The sequence below is a fragment of the Dasypus novemcinctus genome, chromosome 21, assembly GCF_030445035.2.
Source record: "Dasypus novemcinctus isolate mDasNov1 chromosome 21, mDasNov1.1.hap2, whole genome shotgun sequence".
NCBI classification, from domain to species: domain Eukaryota; kingdom Metazoa; phylum Chordata; class Mammalia; order Cingulata; family Dasypodidae; genus Dasypus; species Dasypus novemcinctus.
In genome coordinates this window covers 14,161,275-14,180,330 of record NC_080693.1, presented here as the reverse complement: position 1 = coordinate 14,180,330, position 19,056 = coordinate 14,161,275, and the positions used below count along the sequence as shown (strand labels likewise).

The window sequence follows — 19,056 nt, the reverse complement described above, 5'->3', positions numbered from 1 at the left end:
CAACCAGCCCGGCTGCCTGGCTCTGGGGAGTGGACCTCCTCCAAGGGCTGTTTGATAGAGTCCTGGTACCTAGCTCCCTGGGGGGCAGCGGGGAGGAGGCAGGGGCTCACCCGCAGAGGTGAGGTCTCCTGGGTGGTCCCCTGAGCTGGGCCCCTGGGGGGCAGACGTGGCACAGAGACCCCCTGGTCCCCGGCTATCCCTGTTCTGACTCATTTTCCGTGGAAGCTCCTGGGAGCGGAACAGAGAGCTGCCAGTCCCGGCTGCTGAGACGCAGGGATTTGGGCCTCGGGGCACGGCGCCCCCTCCCCTTGCCAAAGTGGGACACTAACTGCGCCGACTACTTTCACTTCCTCGGAGGGCGTGGCCAGACAGGCTCTGTCTGCAGAGGGCGTGACTCAAGAGGCTGGGGCTAGCGAGGCCTTGGAGTCTGTCCTCCTTGGATGCCTCCCTCCGAGAGCACCTTTCTTGGCTTGCATACCTCTGGGGACAGGGAGCTCACTCCCTCGCCACTTTCGGATACCCTATGTTATTTGTAGCTGTCTTCAGGCCACCTCCTCGGGACTCTACCTGTCCCACCTGGCTCTGTCCCCAAGCCACTGGGCCCAGTCTATCATAGTCCCTCCCTCCACCTCCCTCCACTCCCCCAGCCTGTCGTGGTCCAGGGCAACGGGCTCAGGTCTGAAGCACCGTCGGCCTCTACCTCGTGAACCCCATCCTAGCTGCTCCCCGGAACAAACACCAGGTTTGGAGCCTGACGGCCCAAGGCCCCATGCCGGCTGCTGACTCTGAAGAGCTGTGAACTTGGGCAGGTGCGCGATCGCCTGGGCGGCTGTGCCCTTCTGGGTGCCGGGCCCTGTGGCTCCCCCCCTGCCCCCGCAGCCGGTTCTGGGAGGAACCCAGATTATGACCGCCAGCGTACCCAGCCTTTTCCAGGCCCCCTTGGGCCACCCCCCCCTTTTGAGGCCGGGGCAGGGGGGGCTCCTCTGCAGAGGGGGGCTGATCGCACGAACCGAGGCCCCTGCACCTCGTCTCTACCTTCCCAGGCAGCCTGTGGAGTGGCCTCATAAGGGCCCTGTTACAGATGAGGAAACTGAGGCAGGGAATGGGGAGGAATTGGCGCTTGGCCACACAGCGAGTCTGGGGCAGAGCTGTCACCTTCCCCTCAAGTCCAGACCTTGAGTCCTGGGGCTCCCACTCAGCCCCCTCCCCCTTACTGGCTGCTGGAGAAGTCGAGCCCGGCGAGGGGCCGCTGCCCGGCCAGGGGCTGCGTAGACGCGCTCACGCAGAGCCCGGCGGGGCTGGCCCGGGCGCTCGGGGACCCTGCTCTCTCCCGGGGCGGGGCCGTCCGTCCGGGGGGGCGGGGCCCCGCGCCTAAGGCCCGCCCCGCTCCCCGCCCCAGGGAGCCGCGGCGCCGGGGAACCCAGTTTCCCAGCAACTTTTCGCCGGCGCCGGGTCTGCCGTCGAGGCGCGCGCGGGGCGCGGACGCGAGGAGCGGCGGCAGGGCCCGGGCCGGGGGCGCGGCGCGGGCCCGGTGGGCCGCCCGGAGGCGGCGGCGCGATGGACGAGCCGCCCTTCGGCGAGGCGGCCCTGGAGCAGGCGCTGGCCGAGCCGTGCGAGCTGGACGCGGCGCTGCTGACCGACATCGAAGGTGCGCAGGGGCCGGGGGCGCAGGGGAGGGCAGGGGGGCGCGGGAGGGCGCGTCTCCCGCCCGGGGCGGCCGCGGGAGCTCGGGACCCGGGAGCCGCGGAGGCCGCGCCCTCGCCCCCGCCGTGACGTCACGCGGGGTTACTCGCGGTCATTCCCTCCGGCCCGAGAGTTCAACTCGGCGCGGGCGCAACTGCGCAGGCGCGCGGCGCGGCTTCCCGCCCCTTTCCCCGTCGGGTGTGCGTCTCCGGGTGCTCGACGGGCCTCGTTTCGACAACAGAACATCCACCCGACCCCAGAACCCGACCTCGGCACCGGGGTTCGCAGGCAGACCGGGCTCCCCTTCCTCTCCCGAGCACAAAATACCCAGCCAGCCGGCAGGATAGCTAGCTGCCCCGGGGCGTGGCACGGAGGGGGGAGGGGGCTGCTTGGGGTGGAGCCGTCCTTGGGGAGACTTTTGACCAGAGGGTCAGCGACGGGCCATCTGGAAAAAGTGTTTTCCAGTCCGCGGGAACGGCGAGGGCAAAGGCCCTGGGGCAGGGCAAAGGCCCTGGGGCAGGGCCGCGGCAGGGCCTCTTGGAGAGGCTGGAAGAGGAAGGCAAGGAAGGGGAGAGTGAGCAGATGGATGGAAGGGGGCCCACCTGGGCCGGGGCTAGGACTTGGGGTTCAGCACTCTGATAGGCACACAGACCCGTTTTGGGGCCAGCAGGGGTGGCAGGTACACCAGTTAGGAAGCCGTTGCTTCCACTGTGTAAACAGGAGAAACCCAGCAAGTTGCCCAACACAGTTGCTAGACACGAGTTTCAGCAACAGCGGCCCAGTTGAACTTGGGTGGGGAAACCGAGGCCAAGGGCACGGGGGCATTGCTGCCAAGACTAGAACCTGCCACATCCTGGGTGGACATGTCCAGTGGAGCCTGTGGCCACCCGGGGGTTGGTCAACAGAAGCATCAGAGCCACCTACGCCTGCGCTGCTGCAGCCTTGCAGATTAGCCCAGCGGGCTGCCAGCCCAGGAGCTTTACCAGCCTGCCCCTGGGGCCCGAGGGCCGGGGCCTGGGGGCGCTTTTCCAAGGCTCGCTGCGAGCCCAGGCAGCGAGGGGCTGCTGCTCTCTGAAGCCACGAACCCTGGAACCCCAGGTCCTGGGGAGAGGGGGTCTGGGCCTGCCTTAACTCCCAGGTCCGCGAGGATTGTGGCCGTGGGCAGGGCCTCAGGGGTAGCATGACGCAGTGACACAGATGTGGGCTCTGGCTCCTGCTCGCTCGCCATGCCGACCTCGCTTGCCCGCTCTGGAAGAGTGAGGCCGTGAGCGCCGTCTTCCCGGGGAAGACAGGACAGCCCACACGGAGATGAGGTTTTAGGGCTACGACATCCAGGGCTGCCTCCAAGTATCTCATCAGGGGCAGCTGGGCGCCTCAGGTGGCCCCTGTCTCGAAGGCTCAGGTTCCTGAGAAGTCGGGGTGAACCCGGCCCCCCTCCCCAGCACCGGGCAGCCGCTTCTCACGGGGGCTGGGGGCGTGCTGCGGTGTGCCCTTGGCATTGGAGGATTTTTCTGTTTCTATGGAAACGCTGCACCCCTTTCCCAATGCCACAATTACTCTCTTTTCCTTATAGAAAAGCTTGAGAGTGCAGGTGAGAAAAAAAGAAGAAAATGCAGTGGGCCTTGACCCACCATCCAGAGATAAGCCCCATGACCTACCTGGGGTTTTTTCCCTCCGTGTGCGCGTGCGTGTCCGTGGGCTCGTGCCTGCACGCGTGCGTACACATTTTTGGCACGGCCGCACACGCCATCTACTTTTTTTGAAAAACAGCTTTATCGAGGTGTTACTTCCATGCCGTCAGGTTCACCTGCTTCAGATGTTTGGGGGTCTTTCCTCATTCGTTTGGCCCGGAGGCGGAGGCCTGCTGGTTGGAGGCAGTGGGGGGCTGGCGCGGGAGGGATTGGACTTGGGGAGCGACATCTTGGGCGGTGCTTTGGAGGGTCCCTCTGGCGGCGGGGGTGGAGGCTCAAACGGGAATTGGGAACATTACTGAGTCCCTACTGTATGCCAGTCACTGTGTGGCCCATCTCGTGGAATCTCGCCCATCCCCCCATCCCCGGCGGGCAGACCTGGGGTCTTCCTGTTACCTCGGAAAGCCTGGAGGCACAGAGAGGTCAAGTGACTTGCCCAGGTCACACAGAGCCTGGAGCGGGGCAGAACCAGCATCTGAACCAGTCCAGGGAGTTCCACTGCCGGGCTCTTGCGGCTTCTGAGACTGGACAGGGGCGGGGGCGGGAGTGGCGGCTCCAGCAGGGCTCTCCTGGGAGCTGGTCACCCTGTCAGGGGCCACATGGCCGCCTCCCCTCCTGGCCCAAGCCGGGGTTGGAGTCATGAGACCAGGGCCTGGTACCAGGGAGCCCCACCCAGCCCGGCCTCGGCCAAACCCGGCGTCATGTGAGCGGACGCCGGGGGTGGGGCTGCCGCCACCGGCCCTGGTTCCTGCGGCTGCTACAGCGCGGGGGTTCGGGTGCCACCCCCATGCCAGGGCCCGGGATGACCCCTCGGCCTCCCCTCCCCCCGCCTCTCTCTGCCTCGGGGGTCCCTTGCGGCAGTGGGGCGTGCCCGCTGCGGTCACTCGGAAGCCCCTGGCAGCGCTGGCCAACGGCCGGGCCCCTTATCAGCTTTCGCTTGCGGGGACCAGCTCAACAGAAGCCGCAGGAGACAGAGTTTGGGCCAGTAGCCGGGAAAGGCGCCCGGCCTCCCCCGTGGGGGGCTGGGCCCGGCTGAGGGGGCGTGCGGGGGTGCTGGAGACCCCCAAGGGCTTGGGTGACGCCCCTGCCAGTCTTCGCCCTGCCTGGAACCCCTGGCTCTGCTCCATCAGCGCCCCCAGGGGTCTGCGAAGCCCCCGTCGAGTGTTTTCCATGATGCCCTCCTGGTCTGCCCGCCTTCTCCCCCCCCAACCCCATCTCCCCTGCAGAGGTGCTTTCTTAGTGGCCCCTCCCAAGGGGTGTGACCCATCCCCGGGGACGGCCAGCCTCGCCTCCTAAGCTCCAGGCCGTGTGCCGGCTCTTTCCTGGGTCCCTGCCTGCCCTGAAGGAGAGAACGCCTCGGGAGACCCCTGTACCCCGCTGGTATCTGCCTCGTCCCACCAAGTGTGGGCACCCCTTAGAAGACCCAGCTCTGGACTAATCATCACCCCGCTCACAGCTCCAGGCACCCGACTGCCCAGTTCCCAAACCATCTGTGGCTCCCCAGTGCCCTGAGATAAAAAGTTCCCTGGGCTCAGCATGATCTGCAAGGTTTGGACAAACCTGGCCTCCCCCCTCCCCACCCCCCGTGACGTTTTCGATCCATCCAGAACCAAGACCCCTGCCCCATGCACTCCCCATGCCCTAGACATACCCCTGCCCTGCTCTGGGACCCCTTCTCCCTCACGCCCAGAGCCAGAGCCCTGCAGGGGTTCCGTCTGGGAGAGCCCAGTCCTCAAGACCTCGCTCTGCCTCTTGGTATCTGGTCCATCCAGCCCCCCAAGGGTGTCCAACAGGAACTGCTGTTGCCCTTAGGGAAAGTACACCACCCTCTCTGAGCCTCTGGGGGGCCTTGTCACAAAAGCAGGAGGCGGAAGCCATCAGATCCGCCTCCGAATGGCTCCAGTTCCTGCCCCAGTGCCTCTGAGGGGGCGGGGGTGAGGGGGCGGGAGGTGGGAGAGAAGGGGGCTGGGAGCCGGCTCCAGGGAGGCTGGCGGTGGGCGTGGCCACCGTGTGGGAGACGGACATCCCGTGTGCCCCGGTCAGGTGGTCAGGTCCGGGCAGGGGCCACATGGGTCAAAAGCCCTGGGTGTAGACTTTGCCCTGCTCCAGGCCACGGAAGTTGGCCTGGTGGGAGGAAGTGTCTCCCAGCGGCCACGGCCCTGTCGGATGTGCCCTTTGACCCCAGGCACTCACGGGGACCAGACAGTGTGGCAGACCCACAACCCCTGAAGCTCCGCAGGGATGGCCTTGGCGGGGAGGGGAGGGCCTGGCGCTTGGCTTTGGTGGGTCCTGATGGGACAGGAGGAGCACCCCAGGGGCTGGTTCCAGGTGTGGCTTCTAGCTCTGCAGTGGGACTCGGATGGCTAGAGGCCGGCAGGGGGGAGGGGAGGGGAGGGCAGCTGGGCCTGGGGGGGGGGGTCCACTTGAGCCCTGGGCCTGGGTGGGGTGAGGCGAGGGCCCCTGAGCTGGTTCGGGCCTTGGCGCTGCCCTCGTGGGGCGGAGGGGCTCTCAGAAAGTGCCTGGCCTCTGATTCGGCGGGGCAGGTGGGAAGGGCCTGCAGGGGCTGGCGAGGAGGCCTCCGTCCTCTCCCCTCCACTGGGCAGGGCGGGTGGCGGGGTGGGGGTCCGCGGCCAGCAGGCCTGTGCCCGCGTCCCAGGCTCTCCGGCTGGCAGCAGCCGTGGGGCCTTGGTGTGCGCTGGGCTGGTTTCCTTAGCCGCCGGGAGGCCCCATGCCCTGGGCACTGCGGCCCATTTGGGGAAGAGCCGGCGCGCTCGCGCCCCGGGCCGACCAGGAGTCACAGGGCAGCCCCGTGCCCCTGTCGGGCACGCGTGGCCAGCCGAGGCCACACAACCTGCAGCCTGAGGCCTCGGGGCAGGGCCGGGGGGACAGCACCTGCCTGCAGCCCCACTCCCCGGGGCATGCCACATCCTCATTGGGCCTCCAGAGACACTGAGCTCCCGCATGTGTGGCGGGGGGCTTCCCTCGTGTTGCGCGGAACCGTTTGCAAATCCCTTCCACTCCCACTGCCTGGCGAACAAGTGTCCTTGGTCGGAACCCCAGCTCCTGGGCCCCAGCCACCCCCGGGTCCTCCAGCCTGGTGCCACCCCGGGGCCTTTGCACCTGCCCTTCGGTCAGTCTGACGTTCTTCCCGTTCCCTGGCCCAGTCCTTCCTTTCATTCAGCCTCTGTCCTGCCTTTGTTTCTTCCTGGCACCAGCCTGATCTGCGACCACGTTTCTCCGTGTCACGCGTGTTGGTGGCCTCCGCGCCACTCAGCTGTACCCCCCAGGCCGGGCGCGCTGTAGATGCTAGGCAACGGCAGATGTCGTTAAACAGGAGAGATCGTCAGGCAGCTTGGGCTCCAGGGGCAGGTGGCAAGCAAGCAGTTTGGGGTTCAAGGCCTTGCAGGGGTCAGCCTCAGGACCTGTGACTGGCGGGCTTCAGACCTTCTGTGATGCACAAGGCCAGGTCCCTGCAGATTTGGGGCACGAGGCCCTCCCTGGATTCCCTAGCGGCCCCACGGAATAAATAGGCCAGAGAAACTAAAGGCCACCACCCTGTACCTGCCTTCAGGGGGGGTTTCGAAGGTGGAGCCAGGGAGGAGTTCAAGTTTCCTGCAGATCCTGATAGAATCAGGGGACAGAGGAGAGGAGGAGAGAGAGGGAGATGGGGGCTCCGGGCTGGGGGAGGGGGTGAGGGAAGCGGGAGGTTTGGGGTGGGGATGCCGTGGGGCCCCCCCTCTTGTTCTGAACTTCAGAGTGCGGGCAGGGGCCACAAGCACCCCCAGGTGGGGGGGATGGCCCAAGAGGGACACGGAAGAGGCTTTGCAGGCCACTTGCCCTGACGCCTGGGAGAAGGCGAGGCAAGAGAGGTGCTGCCTTACCTTGGCTCCTGACTTCTCTCTCTCTCTCGTCTCGGGTAGCCCCGGCCCTGCTGACCCCCCCCCAAAGAGCGAGCGAGCCCCGTCAGCCGTTAAGGGCTCGGACTTGAGCATTTGGAGTGTCAGGCAAATTGCCATGTGGCTTGCAACTACTAGAACATTCCTGTTGCCGCAGGAAGGAACTCAGGTGTCGGCAATCACGTACACCTGCTGTCCTATAACCCCCCACCCCTAGACACCTGGCGGTGGAGGCTCAGAGAAGGGCAGGGACCCATCCAGGGTCACACAGCCAGCAAAGGGAAAGGGGGTGGGGGTGGGGACTGGATGTGTAAAGGAAAGATTATGTTTTCTTTAGACTTCTGAAAAGGGAGAGAAATTGGGGGCAGAAGGGACCCCCGCCCCCTGCCCCATCCCCCAACGCTGTCTGCTAAATCACCGTACCCACCTGCCCTGGATTTCCGCCATCTTCTGGAACTTGCCACCCACTGGGAGCCGGGAAGAGGGACAGGCCAGCACTGCAATTTGAGGCTGAGTCATGCCTTGCAGGTGGCCTACTTGACTGCAGAAGCCACTTACTTGCTTCAAAATCTGAACTTGCAACGAGAGCTGCTGGCCTGTGTGTGTGTGTGTGTGTGGGGCGTTCTTACTTTATACAGGCACCCCCTCAAAAGATCCCCAGAGCCTGTTGCCTTAGGGCTGACACATTAAGCAGTGCCCTCATGCTCTGTCCCAGGGACTGGGTCTCTTTTGGCCTCCCAGGACCCCACACTGGATGAGTAAGTGTTGAAGGGCTGTGAGATTTCACTGATCCCCCCAAGGGAGATCTGTGCTGTGAGTCAGGAGACCTGAGTTCGAGGATTCCCTGGATGGCAATTGGGCTAGGGGCACCCCTCCCCCATTTGGGGTCTCAGTTTCCCGAGGCCTGTTATCAAGAGGTGTCCCCTGTTTTCCCCAGACCATCAGCGCACCCAGGTCCGGGTCCCACTGCTGCCACCCTCAGGCAACCCTTGGCCTCCGTTAAGCGCTGCATCTCCTTTTATCTTCTTTCTTCTTCCCACTGGGGACCAGCAAGATGTCGCTGTTCCATTCTCTAGAGGAGTAAACCGAGGCTTAGCGTGATCAAGACCCGCTGCCGGCGTCACCAAGCTCTGGACTTAGAGCGTTGGGAGCATCCCCGCCCCCGGGGCCTCCCCGCCCCTGGCTGCCCCCGCCGCCCCGAGGAACCGGAGGGGAGCCCGAGCGGGGAGCCGGAGCGGGCCGGGGGACGTGATGACCGCCGGTAACCCCCGCGCCATCCGGCGCCCAGCGGGTTAAGGGCGGGCGACCGCGAGTAACCCCGGCCCCATTCAGCGCCGCGGGCAGAAACCCGAGCCCGGGCGCCGTGGGGGGGGCGGGGCGGGGCCCGCGGCGGGGCGGCGCTGATTGGCCGCGCGCGCTCACCCCATGCCCGGCCCGCCGGCCCCCGGGGGGCGGGGCGAGGGCGGGGCCGGGACGCACCGGGGGGCGGGGCCGGGGGCGGGGCTTGGGGAGGTGGCCGCGCTCAACTGGCTTTAAACGCCCGGTGCCGGGCAGGTGCAGCCGGCACCTCGCTGGGGTCCGGGCAGGGCGAGCCGCCTGGGCGCCGCGAGGGGCGGCGGGTGCGGGTCGCGGCGCCATGGATTGCACGTTCGAAGGTATTCTTTGGAGGACCCCCGCCACCCCGTTATGACCGTTCCCGGGGCTCCGCGGCGGGGTGCGGGCCGGGAGGCGCTGCTGACCTCGTGGTAGGAGAGAGCCCCTGGTTGGAGGGCGAGTCGTGCCACTTCCCCGCCTTCTGGGGACTGAGGTCTGCGGGCTAAGCCCCAATCTCTTTTGCGCCTCCCCCAACCTTGACCCCGTGAGAAGTGTTTGCTAGAGACCCGACGGCGGCACCGGCGTCCTGGCAGGCTTTGGGGAGAAGGGGTGGCATTGCCCTGCTCCTCTGCTTCCCCTTGCGGGCTGGGGAGAAAGCAGAGGCCGGGGGAGCCTGGGGCCCTTTGGTCTGTCTGGGGGTCGGATCTGTTACGTGGCCCTGCTTTTGGGGGCACCCCGGTCTCCAGGTGGGCAGTGAGAACCCCTGGATTGTCCTGGATCCCAGTCCTGGACTCAGTTTTTCTTTCAGGGCCTCGGTTTCCCCATTTATGCCAGGGGTTCCCGTGGATATGGGTGATTGCAATGAACTAACCTGCCCGGATGCGCGTGGGAAAGGAGTGGACCCACTCTGCCAGCCGCCTGGCAGGCAGAGCCTCCTGGCAGCCCTGCCAAAAAGGGCTCAACCATTTCGGTTTTACAGATGGGGAAACTGAGGCCCAGTGAGAGGAGGCCCTTGGCCTGGGCCCCCCCCACCCCGAGCAGGGTTGTACTCTTGGGTCCTGCAGAGCACTTTACCCTAGTGGGTGCTTGCCCCAGGCCCCGGGGCTGAGCCAGCCAGGCGGCTGCTGCCAGCTGGGGGAGGGCCAGGTGAGGGAAGGGTGGGAGGGTGGCCTCTGTACACGGAGGAAAGAGCCAGAACAACGGCCCTCCATTTCACATGGGGAAACTGATGCCCTGAAGAGCTCGGCTTGGGTCCCGAGATCACTTGGCTGCACACAGTACCTGGGTTGATGCCCGGGACACTCAGAAACACACTGGCTGATACGTGACCAGCAGTGGCTGGCTCGGGCCCAATCCTTGGTCCCTTCCTCTGGGGAATGGGTGGGTGACAGCAGCTATGCTCCTAGCTTCTTGTGGAGGAGAGAGAGGAGGTATAGAGATCAAAAAAGATTTGGCATTGCGTAGACCTGGGTTTGAATCCCACTGTGTGTTCTTGGGTTCCTTGTGGCCCTCTCTGGGCCTCAGTTTCCTCTTCTGTCTCCAGGATGAGGTAAGCCAATTCTCCCAGGGAGCCTAGGGTATTTTCCTGTGGTTGGGACATTGGGGTCAGGTAGAGTCTGGGCTCGGTTTTATCTGACTCTATAACCCAGGAAGCCCCCTGCCTCTCTAGCTCAGTTTCCTCATCTGTAGAATGGGCCTTGCCTCAGTGGGATTGGGGGCCCAGCCTGGCCCCACCAATGGGGCTGGCTGGGACCCACCTGCTGACATAGCCCTGGCCTCCATTTGTTCCCTAATTCCTTCTGTAAAATGGGCTCAGTGCTGGCCCTTTGTAGCCCCCAAACTGGGGTCCTCTTGGGGGACTGCCCTGCCCACCATCGCTCTTTGAGGACCTAAATGTCCCTGGAAAATGGGGACCCAGGCCACATGGCTGGGTCTGGGCAGAAGGAACCCACCTGCCTCTCTCTTCCCTGCCTATAAATTGGGGTGGGTGGGTGCTCACTATTCCTCAGCAATCTCCAAGCTTCACCCCTCAAATTCATGCCCAGACGGAAAGGGCCAGGAGTGGCCAGTGGGTGGGGATAGGGCCCATGAGCCTGTGTGGACTCCTCGGTCCTGTCTCCCACTTCCTCTAGCTGCCTCCTCCCTCTGGCTGCCTGGCTTCTGTCCCGGACCATCCGGCCTAGGGCTCTCCCTGCAGCAGCCAGTCACCTCTATCCCCCAATCCCCACCCCACCTCCAGGGACTGGAACTGCTGGCTCTGTGGGCCCACCCCCATGTCACAGACTGAGAAACCGAGGCCCCAGGTGGGGCTGGGGCAGCCTGATACCTGGGCCTCTGGATTCCCTTTGCCCTAGGCTGGGCAGGTGGGCACCCTCCCAGAGCCAGGTCCTGGGGTGGGGGTGGGGAGGGGGTGGAGAGGGGCCTGGGAGGGCTCACTTCCTGGGCAAGCAGGTGGAGTCCACCACGCAGATGCCTCTGTGTGATGTGTGTGTGTGTGTGTGAGGGCTCACAGGGCAGGTGTATTCTACAGGGCAGCCGTGACAATTTGCTGCCACTCCCATCAAGATACGGCACATTCTCATCTCTCCAGAAAGTTCCCTGGTCTGGGCAAGGATTTTATTTTTTTCCTATATTGTTCAGTGCCAGGCGCAAGACAGATGTCGGGAGGCCTTAAAAGCTCTTTCCTGGATCTGAACCCAGCTCCGCTCTGCGCTGGTTGTGGGGCAGGCCAGGAGCCCTGGTTCCCTCGTTGCCACGAGGATTCTTGGGTGCACGCGAAGCAGCAGGCGTCTCTCGGTTGCCTGAGCAAAGGCTGTGGGTTCGGGCGCGTGGGCTCGTGCAGGTGGCTTCATGTCCCAGGGGTGTTTCCCACAGCGTGGGGACAAAGGACATGCGGCCATGCCCGCTGTTACAGCCCTGCTCAGCGGCCGCCGTGCGGAGCATCCCCGCGCCCCTGCCGGCTCACACACCCCTCTTCTCCCCACTCCCCAGATATGCTCCAGCTCATCAACCACCAGGACAGCGACTTCCCCGGCCTGTTCGACCCGCCCTATGCTGGGGGCAGGGCCGGGGGCACTGACCCCGCCAGCCCTGATGCCAGCTCCCCAGGCAGCTTGTCCCCGCCCCCTGCTGTGCTGGGATCCCCCCTCGAAGACTTCCTGGGGGGACCCAAGACGGAACCCCAGCCCCTGTCCCCGCCCCAGCCTGCACCCACTCCACTGAGCATATACCCACCTGGGCCCGCCTTCTCCCCCGGGGCTGGCGTCAGGGAGGAGCCGGTGCCGCTGACCATCCTGCAGCCGCCTGCCCCGCAGCCCCTGTCGGGGGCTCTCCTGCCCCCCACCTTTCAGGCCCCGGCCCCACCGCAGTTCAGATCTGCTCCCGTTTTGGGCTACCCCAGCCCTGCTGGAGGCTTCTCTACAGGTAAGGGGGTGGGGGCTGGGCAGGAGGGGGCAGGGTCTGCGGGGGGCTTCAGGAAGGGGGTCTCCACCCTGCTGCTTGGAACTTCCCCATTTCTCGCAGTGCTCTTTGGGCTGAGTGTCGCCCCCCCCACCCTGCCCCCCGAAACCCGAATGCCTGGCTGGAGAGCTTAGCGCATTTGCATCTGAGCTCCGTCCAGGCCGGGGATGTGCATATAGGGAAACTGAGGCCCTGAGGGAGAAGGCCTTGCCTGCGCCCACAGCCCCCAGTCTTCGTCTCTGCAGGTAGCTCTCCAGGGAGTCCCCAGCAGCCATCCTCCGGCCTGCCCCTGGCCTCACCGCCAGGGCCACCCCCTGTCCCCCTGGCCTCCAAGCAGCTGCTGACAGCCACAGCCGCCCCCACAGTGGCCCCTGGCACCACCACGGTGACCTCCCAGATCCAGCAGGTTCCGGTGAGGTGGCCGGGCAGGGGTTGGGGGTGGGGGCAGCCCCCGGCCGGCAGGTGGCATCACGGCTGAGTCCCGCCCCCCAGGTCCTGCTGCAGCCTCACTTCATCCAGGCTGACTCGCTGCTCCTGGCCACCATGAAGGCTGATGTGGGTGGTGTGGTGACCACAGCGGGGCTCGGCCCCCTGGCCCCCGGTGCCACTGTGCAGCCAGCGCCCTTGCAGGTGGGTGGCCGGAGCGGGACGGTGGTGTGTGTGTGGGGGGCGGGGTGCTCGGCGCCCTGGGCCCACCTGGTAACCCCTGCCCGGTGCCCGCAGACCCTGGTGAGCGGTGGCACCATCCTGGCGACCGTGCCGCTGGTGGTGGACCCCGACAAGCTGCCCATCAACCGGCTGGCGGCCAGCGGCAAGGCCCCCGGTACGGCCCAGAGCCGGGGCGAGAAGCGCACGGCCCACAACGCCATCGAGAAGCGCTACCGCTCCTCCATCAACGACAAGATCGCCGAGCTCAGGGACCTGGTAGTGGGCGCCGAGGCGAAGGTGCAGACGCCGGCCAGGGGAGGAGGGGCCCGGGGGGCGGCGGCCTCCGGGGGCCTGGCCAGCCCCTCTCCATCAGCTCAGCTTTGCTGAGGGCCCCCTGGGGGGGGGGCAGAGGCTGCTCTGCGCGAGACAGACAGAAATCTTCTGATGTCCTAGTGGGGGAGACAGACAATGAGCAGGACCCATCAGGAGAGGTTAGAGTGGCAGTGGGAAATAAAGCAGGAAGAGGGAGTTGGCAGATCTAAATCGCGGGATCAGGAAGGTTTCACTGGGGTCCGGTGACATATTAGTAGAGACCGGAAGGAAACAAAGGCAGTGATACTAGTAATAGTTACGACCTGTAATAACACCCAGCTGGCACGGGTCCAAGCATTTCCCTCGCTAGTGCCCGTGGGGGGGGCAGGTCCCACGGGGGAGCAGCCCTTAGACTGGAGGGCACAGCCCGTGCCAAGCCCTGAGGCAGCTGTGCTGCCCAGCAGGCCCGCCCCCCACCATGCTGGCTGCCCACTGCCAGGCCCGGCTGACCACTTGTGCTCTCCCCCTCACCCCCTGCAGCTGAATAAGTCTGCTGTCCTGCGCAAGGCCATCGAGTACATCCGCTTCCTGCAGCACAGCAACCAGAAGCTCAAGCAGGAGAACCAGACACTGCGCAGCGCAGCCAACCAGAGCCGTGAGTCCTGGCCCCGCCCCCAGCGCCAGCCCCGCCCCCCAGCCCCCATCCCATCCCAGCCTCCCGGCAACTCCAGCCACCCTGTGCCCAGCCCCGCCCCTCCCAGGCCCCGCCCCAGGCCCCGCCCCCACCTGCCCCCAGCTCCGCCCCTCTTGGCCCTGTCTTCAGGAGCTTCCCAGCAACTCCAGCCACCCCGGGCCCCGCCCCCTCTGGCCCCGCCCACACCCCACCCCCTCTGGCTCCACCCAGGGCCCCACTTCCCGCCCTGGCCCCACCTTCAGTCTGGTTCCTTGCGCTCAGGCTCCTTCTCCGGCCTGAGTGGGCAGCCCTATCTCCCAGAGCCCTCAGCTGGGGTTTGGGGGGAGCCCCGGGGGGGGGAGGGGGAGAGCCCACCTCCACCCCAGCCTTCCTCGCCGGCCCCCAGAATCTCTGAAGGACCTGGTGTCAGCCTGCGGCGGCAGGGAGAACGCAGACGTGCCCATGGAGGGCGTGAAGGCCGAGGTGGTGGACGCGCTGACACCGCCGCCCTCGGACGCGGGCTCGCCCTCCCGCAGCAGCCCCCTGTCCCTGGGTAGCGGGGGCAGCGGCAGCGACTCGGAGCCCGACAGCCCAGCGTTGGAAGACAGCCAGGTGGGGTCCCGCAGCCTGGCTCCCATCCCCGCCCACCTCCAGCGCCACCCCTGACCCCAGCGCTGCACCAGGAAGCGGCCCCGAGCGCGCCCATGCCCCACCTCCTGCCTGGCACGCGGGAAGCAGGCCGGTGCCCTCTGTCCCATCCCCCGCTCAGCCGGTACCCCCTGCCCACCCCACCAGGTGAAGCCTGAGCAGCTGCCATCGCCCTGCAGCCGCGGCCTGCCCGACCGCTCCCGCCTGGCCCTCTGCGCCCTCGTCGTCCTCTCCCTGTCTTGCAACCCCCTGGCCTCCCTGCTGGGTGGGCAGGGCCCCCCCAGCCCCAGTGCCTACCATGGCCCTGGGCGCAGCATGCTGGGCACCGAGGGCAGAGGTAAGACGGGCCAGCCGGGGCTCCCTGGGGCACATGGCCCGGGGGTGGGGGGGGCGCCCGGGTCTCCTGGGTGCCATGTGCCAGCTCTGCCTCCTGCCCGCAGACGGCCCCACCTGGGCCCAGTGGCTGCTGCCCGCCGCGGTCTGGCTGGCAGCCGGGCTGCTGGTGCTGGTCTCTCTGGCACTTCTTTTTGTCTACGGGGAGCCGGTCACGCGGCCCCACTCGGGCCCCGCCGTGCACTTCTGGAGGCACCGCAAGCAGGCTGACCTGGACCTGGCCCGGGTGAGCCCGGATGGGGGGCGGGGGGCGGTGGGCGGCCCCGAGTGGGGCATCCAGGGACCGGCACCTGGGCTCCCAGTGGTGGCAAGGGACGGGTGCACCCCACGTCCCCGTCCTCCCTTCCCATTCGGTCTGCCCCTCGGGCCCCCGCTGAGCCCCGGCGCCTAGCCCAGGAGATGGGCTCAGGGGGACAGCCCCCGGCGTGGCACTCTTCTCACCTGGAAAACTCCCTTCCCCAGGGGGACTTCGTTCAGGCCACCCGGCAGCTCCGGCTAGCCCTGGGGGCCCTGGGCCGGCCCCTGCCCGCCTCCCGCCTGGACCTGGCCTGCAGCCTCCTCTGGAACCTTTTCCGCCACCTGCTGCAGCGCCTGTGGGTGGGCCGCTGGCTGGCGGGCTGGGCAGGGGGCCTGCGGAGGGACCGGGCGCTGCAGGTGGACGCACGCGCCAGCGCCCGGGACGCCGCCCTCGTCTACCATCAGCTGCACCAGCTGCACACCGTGGGTACGCCCGGGGGGTGGTGTGCGCCAGGCCTGCCCACCCCGTCCCCAGCCACTGGGCACGGGCCCGACCTCACGTCCCGCTCCCCTGGCCCCCAGGGAAGTACGCGGGCGGGCACCTTGTCGCCATCAACCTGGCCCTGGGTGCCCTCAACCTGGCCGAGTGTGCGGGGCCCGCCGTGTCCATGGCCACGCTGGCCGAGATCTACGCGGCGGCCGCGCTGAGGGTCAAGGCCAGCTTCCCACGGGTTTTGCATTTTCTCACGGTGAGTGGACGGTGGGCCGCTGGAAGGGGTCCGGGGACTTACCACAGCCAGGCAGCGGGGGGCTGGGGGCAGGGACGCTCCAGGCCCGGACGAACTCGGGGTCTCAGCCCAGCCCTCCCCTCCCCCACAGCGCTTCTTCCTGCGTGGCGCCCGCCAGGCCTGCCTGGCCCACGGTGGCTCGGGGCCTCTCGCCGTGCAGTGGCTCTGCCACCCCGTGGGCCACCGGTTCTTTGTGGACGGGGACTGGGCCGTGAGCAGCCCCCCAAGGGGCAGCCTGTACAGCTCAGCCGGGAACCCAGGTGCTCTCTCAATCCGTGCCCCATCCTCGTCCCCCACATCTGGGTGTCCCTGTCCGCTCCAGGCCGTCTTCCCACTGACCGGAGAAGGCCAGCGGGGTCTCTTCTCTCATGAGGGGCTCTCCAGAAGCCAACTCTAAGATTGGGGGGCAAGTCGTTTTGGGGGAGATGGTGGAGGGAAGCACTGCAGTGGAGCGAGGAAGTGAGGCAGGGAAGGGACTGGAAGAGGGTGTGCTCCCAAGAGTCCCTGCTCAGTGCCCCAGGGGCCTCTGGGAGGCAGGGTCGAGCCCCCTGGCTCTCCCACCACCGCCTCCCGTCAGCCTGGCCCCACACCTGCCGTGTGTGGGCACCCAGGGAAGCCCTTGATGGGAGCGGTGACAGGGCAGCGGCGGGTGGCCTCACTCACAGCCCCCCCTTCACTGCACAGTGGACCCGCTGGCCCAGGTGACCCAGCTCTTCCGCGAGCATCTCCTGGAGCGCGCGCTGGACTGCGTGGCCCGGCCCAGCCCTGGCCCAGGGTCAGCGGATGGGGACAGGTGAGCACCCCGGGGCCCCCGCCAGGCGGGACTGCACCTGGGTAGGTGGCTGCCAGCAGATCTCAGGTCTCTCCTCTGGGGCTCAGTTTCCCCACCAGCCTGGCCACAGGAGATGGAGACTCTTTGTAGAGCACCAGGGGGTCAGGCTGTGCTCTGCGGGGCCCCCCGGGAGTGGGACCCCCGTCGCCGCCTCTCCGCCCTGCCAGCCAGCCCTCTCCTGCCGCAGGGACTTCTCAGATGCCCTCGGGTACCTGCAGCTGCTGACCAGCTGTTCCGATGCCACTGGGGCCCCGGCCTGCAGCTTCTCCGTCAGCTCCAACTCGGCCCCCACCACCGGTACGCCCTGGACCCCCCTGGCCCGCCCTTGAGTCCCACACCCTCCTGCCATGATGCCGGGGACCCGCCTGGTGAGTTGGGGTGTGGTGAGAGGGTGCACCCCAAGCCTGGCCTCCTCTGTCCCCAGCAGGCCCGGACCCTCTGGCCAAATGGTGGGCGTCGCTGATGGCCGTGGTGGTGCACTGGCTGCGGAGGGACGAGGAGGCGGCTGAGCGGCTGGCCCCGCTGGTGGAGCACCTGCCCCGCGCCCTGCAGGAGTCCGAGTGAGTGCCCGCCAGCCCCTCTGCACCACCAGCTCTGGCCCCCTCCCCTCCGCGCCCGGCCTCCCTGGCCTTAGTAGGGGTCACGGTCGTCACCTCCCACTGAAGCCAGAGCCAGGGCAGTGGGACGGGCGGCCCCAGGGCTGATCTGACTGCCACCCCCTCTGCCCTGGCCCCCGCAGGAGGTCCCTGCCCAGGGCCGCTCTGCAGGCCTTCAAGGCTGCCCGGGCCCTGCGGGGCTGTGGTCAGGCCGAGACCGGGCCGGCTGGCCTGGCCATGTGTGACAAGGCCAGTGGCTACCTGCGGGACAGCCTGGCCTCCACGGCGGCCGGCAGCTCCATCGACAAGGTGAGCATCGGGGCCGGGGGAGGGGGGGGGCCTGGCAGGTCTTGGGGGGTCATCATGGTCCTCCTACTGCCCCACGTCCTCTCACACAAGACCCTGGGGTTCTGCGGAGGAGCACGGGCCTGGGAGTCCCACTGACCTTGCTTTTCAGCCAAGCTGGGGGGGGGGGGTGGTTTGTGCCCGCCTCAGTTTCCCCGGTCCTCCAGGAACCCCACGGGGCTGGCGGCAGGGCGCGGGGCCCTGGAGAGGCGGGCGGCCCCGCGGTGCATTGCTGTTGCGTTGCACGTGTGTGCGGGTGCAGTGCCTCTGCAGTGCAGCCCGGAGCCGGCCCCTGGCGCCGCAGGCTCCGCCCCAGCCCCCCCCGCCAGGTCCCCCGCCCAGTCCCCCGAGCCGGGACCCTGACGCCGCCCCCGCCCGCAGGCGGTGCAGCTGCTCCTGTGCGACCTGCTCCTGGTGCTGCGCACCAGCCTGTGGCAGCGGCAGCAGCCGCCGGCGCAGGCCGCCCCGGGCGCGGGCGGCGGCCCCCGGGCCTCGGCCTTGGAGCTGCGCGGCTTCCAGCAGGACCTTAGCGGCCTCAGGCGCCTGGCGCAGAGCTTCCGGCCCGCCATGCGCCGGGTGAGTGTGCCCCGGGGGATCCCCCCCACCCTCAACCCGCCGGGGGGACGGCTCCCCGCCAGCCGCCACCCTGACCCCCACCCGCTCCTGCCCAGGTGTTCCTGCACGAGGCCACGGCGCGGCTGATGGCAGGGGCCAGCCCCGCGCGCACGCACCAGCTCCTGGACCGCAGTCTGCGGCGGCGGGCGGGCCCCGGCGGCCGGGCAGGTGCGTGGGCCCAGGGCTGGGGCGCGGGAGGCAGGTGGAGGGGGGCGGCCACGCACGCGTCTGCTCTAGGGTGCCCCAGGGCCCTCGAGCGCGGTGGAGCTCAGGGCCACTTGCCCGGGGGGGGCGGGGCCGGCCGCCAGCCACGCCCCCTGACGCATCCCCGCCCCCTGACGCCAGCCCCGCCCCCTGACGCCGCCCCGTGTGCGCAGGCGCGGCGGCCGAGCTGGAGCCGCGGCCCACGCGGCGGGAGCGCGCCGAGGCGCTGCTGCTGGCGTCGTGCTACCTGCCGCCCGGCTTCCTGTCGGCGCCCGGGCAGCGCGTGGGCATGCTGGCCGAGGCGGCGCGCACGCTCGAGAAGCTCGGCGACCGCCGGCTGCTGCACGACTGCCAGCAGATGCTCATGCGCCTGGGCGGCGGGACCACCGTCACCTCCAGCTAGACCCCCGGCCCCGGCGCTTCTCCCGCGCGGGGCGCCCGCTGTGGCCCGGGCCTCCGCGGTTCGCCCCGGGGCCGCGCCGCCTCTGGGGGCAAGTGGGAAGGATCTCCCCCCCCCCCCCCCCCGGGATCTTGGTCTTGCCTTGGGAGGCTCGAGGGGGGCGGCAACCGCCACCCCCCCCCCCCACCATCATCCCTCGAGCCCGGCGAGTGGCGGCCGGGAGGGTGCTGACCTCTGGTGGCCGCTCGCGGCATTGCAGGGACCCTCCTCCCCTTCCCCGCTGGCTCCCCAGGCACTGTTAGTGGCTTTTTCCCTCCTCTGT

General features: G+C 68.0%; 1 protein-coding gene across 4 annotated transcripts; it reads left to right on the top strand.

The window, feature by feature from the left end:
* Nucleotides 1-1,419: 1,419 nt before the first annotated feature.
* On the top strand, nucleotides 1,420-18,854 carry SREBF1 (sterol regulatory element binding transcription factor 1). 4 transcript variants are annotated; one of them, XM_058283337.2, is made up of 19 exons: nucleotides 1,420-1,648; nucleotides 11,576-12,007; nucleotides 12,289-12,455; nucleotides 12,536-12,673; nucleotides 12,767-12,988; nucleotides 13,544-13,658; nucleotides 14,083-14,288; nucleotides 14,472-14,661; nucleotides 14,765-14,943; nucleotides 15,180-15,441; nucleotides 15,537-15,703; nucleotides 15,834-16,002; nucleotides 16,427-16,535; nucleotides 16,762-16,871; nucleotides 17,002-17,134; nucleotides 17,314-17,479; nucleotides 17,897-18,091; nucleotides 18,187-18,298; nucleotides 18,508-18,854. In XM_058283337.2, exons 1-19 carry the CDS (start codon nucleotides 1,558-1,560, stop codon nucleotides 18,735-18,737), a joined length of 3,393 nt encoding a protein of 1,130 aa, XP_058139320.1. In that variant the 5' UTR covers nucleotides 1,420-1,557; the 3' UTR covers nucleotides 18,738-18,854. The 4 variants fall into 4 exon arrangements, with proteins under 4 accessions (XP_058139320.1, XP_058139319.1, XP_058139322.1 ...); XM_058283336.2 differs by having other exon boundaries at nucleotides 16,999-17,134; XM_058283339.2 differs by lacking the exon at nucleotides 1,420-1,648 and adding an exon at nucleotides 8,824-8,925.
* The last annotated feature ends 202 nt before the right edge of the window (nucleotides 18,855-19,056 follow it).